This window comes from Mandrillus leucophaeus, unplaced genomic scaffold (genome assembly GCF_000951045.1).
Source record: "Mandrillus leucophaeus isolate KB7577 unplaced genomic scaffold, Mleu.le_1.0 Scaffold19, whole genome shotgun sequence".
Classification (NCBI taxonomy): domain Eukaryota; kingdom Metazoa; phylum Chordata; class Mammalia; order Primates; family Cercopithecidae; genus Mandrillus; species Mandrillus leucophaeus.
The window spans coordinates 3,880,848-3,884,049 of record NW_012101920.1 but is presented as its reverse complement, the minus strand read 5'-3'; the positions used below and the strand labels follow the sequence as shown (position 1 = coordinate 3,884,049).

The 3,202-nt window shown below is 39.6% G+C and overlaps 1 protein-coding gene across 2 annotated transcripts in view; it reads right to left on the bottom strand.

Moving 5' to 3' along the window:
- The window catches only part of DOK5 (docking protein 5), a 202,795-nt gene that overhangs the window by 53,097 nt on the left and 146,496 nt on the right, over positions 1–3,202 (bottom strand). For both annotated transcript variants that reach the window (XM_011978130.1, XM_011978131.1), the window contains exon 6: positions 1,025–1,160. In XM_011978130.1, the coding sequence (XP_011833520.1) occupies positions 1,025–1,160 (136 nt within the window). The remainder of the gene's footprint in view (positions 1–1,024; positions 1,161–3,202) is intronic.

Sequence of the window (3,202 nt, the reverse complement as noted above, 5' to 3'; positions counted from 1 at the left end):
GGGTCTCGCTCTGTCACTCAGGCTTAAGTGCAGTGGCACAAACTCGGCTCACTGCAGCCTTTACCTCCTGGGCTCAAGTGATCCTCCTACCTCAGCCTCTTGAGTAGCCGGAACTACAGTCATGTACCATCATGGCTGGCTAATTTTTGTATTTTTATCAAGACAGGGTCTCCCCGTGTTGTCCAGGCTGGTCTCAAACTTCTGGGATCAAGCGATCAGTCTGCCTCAGCCTCTTAAAGCTCTGGGATTACAAGAGTCAGCCACCGCACCTGGCCTCGCGAACATAATTCTTTGTGTAATCCAAGTCCCTAGCACAATGTAAAGCAAAGAGTAAATGTTCTGAGGGCATGTTTATGTATGCTGTGTGTTTGGGCATCTTTATATACCAATGACTATAAAAGACGGCACATGCATGACTGTGGGTAGCAGTTCACCCACAGACAGGTTCTCTTTGACCCACCCGCAGTGTTGGAGTCTTACTAGAATTAATTTCCAACAGTTACCAACTGGCAGGTATTACACACAGACTCAAATCTTTGGCTTCCCTTGAAAAATCAAGTGATCTACCCACATGGATGTCACAATCTCATGTTCTCACGTCAACAGTTGTCTGGTCTTGGGCTTTTGACATTTCACTCCAGTTTCCCTCAGCCCTCTTCTTTCATTTACATTTTTCTCTCTGGCCTCTGTTGACATTTGAAATAACTTCTGATATAGCAAGACATATCTCCATAGGTAGATGATCCACATGGTTGTGTCTACAGATGTCTATACACATGCAAATTAATTTTACACACCCTTGCGATTGAGTTGCAAAGTAGATAATGGGGATGCATGGTTAAGGGGTTACCAACGGCCTACATCAGGCATTCCGGAATGGCATTTAATCCAAGTGATACACTATTGAGAAGAGGAATCAATCATCTGCTCAAATAATGCTGACCATATTTTCCAGCACAAAAAAGAGCCAATTGCTTTCTGCAGTGATAGGCACTGGGACACGAGGAAGAAATTCCAAACATACCATTGAGTTTTTCACGCTCTGTAGCAAGCGCTCGTGCTGCTCGGCTATGGCCAAGGCAGCAGAGTGGACTTTCTGATAGATGGCCTCCCCGTCTCGGGTCTGAAAGATAAACAGCCCTTCACCAGTCTCACACATCCTGTGAAAACAAAAACAAAATAGCTTCTGAAAATCCAGCGCCTAGGAGTTCAATGCACTAAAATCCTGGAATACTCCACTAGGCTGTGCCCGTTTATTATTTTTTATGAGATTAAGATTCTTGTTCACATTTGCTAAACAAAGTTAACTAGAATCGAAATGTTCAAAGTGTTCAATTAATTGTAATTAACAAGGGCAGGGGACCAAGGGACTCCAGGCTAACCTGTGCTGAATACTTTCTATCACAAAGTAAAAGAGAAATTTAATAAAAAAGCTGTTTCTTGATTTTCAGTATAATAAATACTTCACCTTCCCTATCTTTCACCTTACCACCCTCAAAGAGAAATACCTGTGCAAGCACATTCCTTTGTACAGCCTGTGAATAGCTCCTCATCAGAAACTGCCAGTGCAGAGGGAGAGGAAGATTCTATATCTCTTAGCTTCTGTTCTCGCTTTCCCTACAGACCATGGCTTTAAGGATTCTTTCCTTCCTAAAATCCTAGATTAAATATTACTCCAGCTTTCATTCAACGGGATGGATCAAATGCAGTTAATTTTTTTTGCCATGAGTATGACTCTGCTGAATTAATATTTGGAACATTAGAAAAGTTCTTCACAGAAAGCTGTATGGTTTTGATAATTAACATCAAGCATTAAAAAGAAGGGTATCTGTACCTCAGATGGTAAAGGTAAACAAAGAGAAATAAATTTCATTAATAAAGGAAGACTGGTACACACAATTAGGCAAGAAACAAATAAATGTTTTTTACTTAAATACATTTTAGTATATATGTGTATGTATATATATGCCATACACATATTTTAGTGTGTGTGTGTATATATATAAAACTACACTAAAATATATTTAATTATTATAAATATTTTTAAAGAACTTGGACAAAATCATACACAGGGATATTAAAAGAAGCTCTGAATTTGATACATCCATATGCCAACAGTAAACTAAGAGGTTGTTTTGTTTGCTTGCTTGTTTTTAAAGGCCTGATTATTTTAAGACACAATGCCACTCCTTCCATTTCAGAATTTCTTGCTGAAAAACTGAACGGTAGCTTCAGTGCCTGAATTTTGCTCCCATCTAAAGAACTGTTTAGCACAACATAGAAACTAAGCAAATTTTCAGCCTAAACCACTGTTATTTTCTTTTTAGTCTAGCCCAGTCTATGCAATTAATGCAATAAAACGAGGAAGATGTATCTAATGTTTTGCAGTTGGTCCAGTACCACAAATGACAGCTTTCTATATATAAGGCATGGCCTAAGTAATGGGCCAAAACCCATTAAATTTGAATCAAATTTCATGAATTTTATGAATATGAGCCATGTATGAAGAAACAGAGGGAGTTTGGGTGCGGTGGCTCACACCTGTAATCCCAGCACTTTGGGAGGCCAAGGTAGGCGGATGATCTGAGGTCAGAAGTTCAAGACCAGCCTGGTCAACATGGTGAAACTCCATCTCTACTAAAAAATACAAAAATTAGCCAGGCATGGTGCAGGAGGCACCGGTAATCCCAGCTATTCCGGAGGCTGAGGCAGGGAGAATAGCTTGAACCTGGGAGGTGGAGGTTGCAGTGAGCCGAGATCATGCCACTGCACTCCAGCCTGGGTGATAGACAGAGGCACCATCCCCCTTCACCCGCCACTAAAAGAAAAAAAAGAAGAAGAAGAAACAGAGGGAAAAAAATGATTGCTCTTTCAATAAGCTAATCTAAAGAACTAGCTCATGAGGTTGATCATGTGATTTTAATTATTAAGTCATTTTAATCCAAAGAAGATCTGAAACTGAAATTCAAGGCATTTTCAATAAAGTCTCATTTCTTCCCTGAAGACATCTCAAAATACTTAAACCTTTTCTGCTACCTTGTCCTTATTTAAGCCATCATACAAACTTGACTCTATTGCTTGGCATCCAATTCTGTAAGGTTTTGTTTTTCATACATCTTTTTTCCATCAAACACGGAAATATTAATTTGTTAAGAGAAGGAAGTAATCCTAATCAGTTCTTTCAGAGGAAAAAGTGGCCACT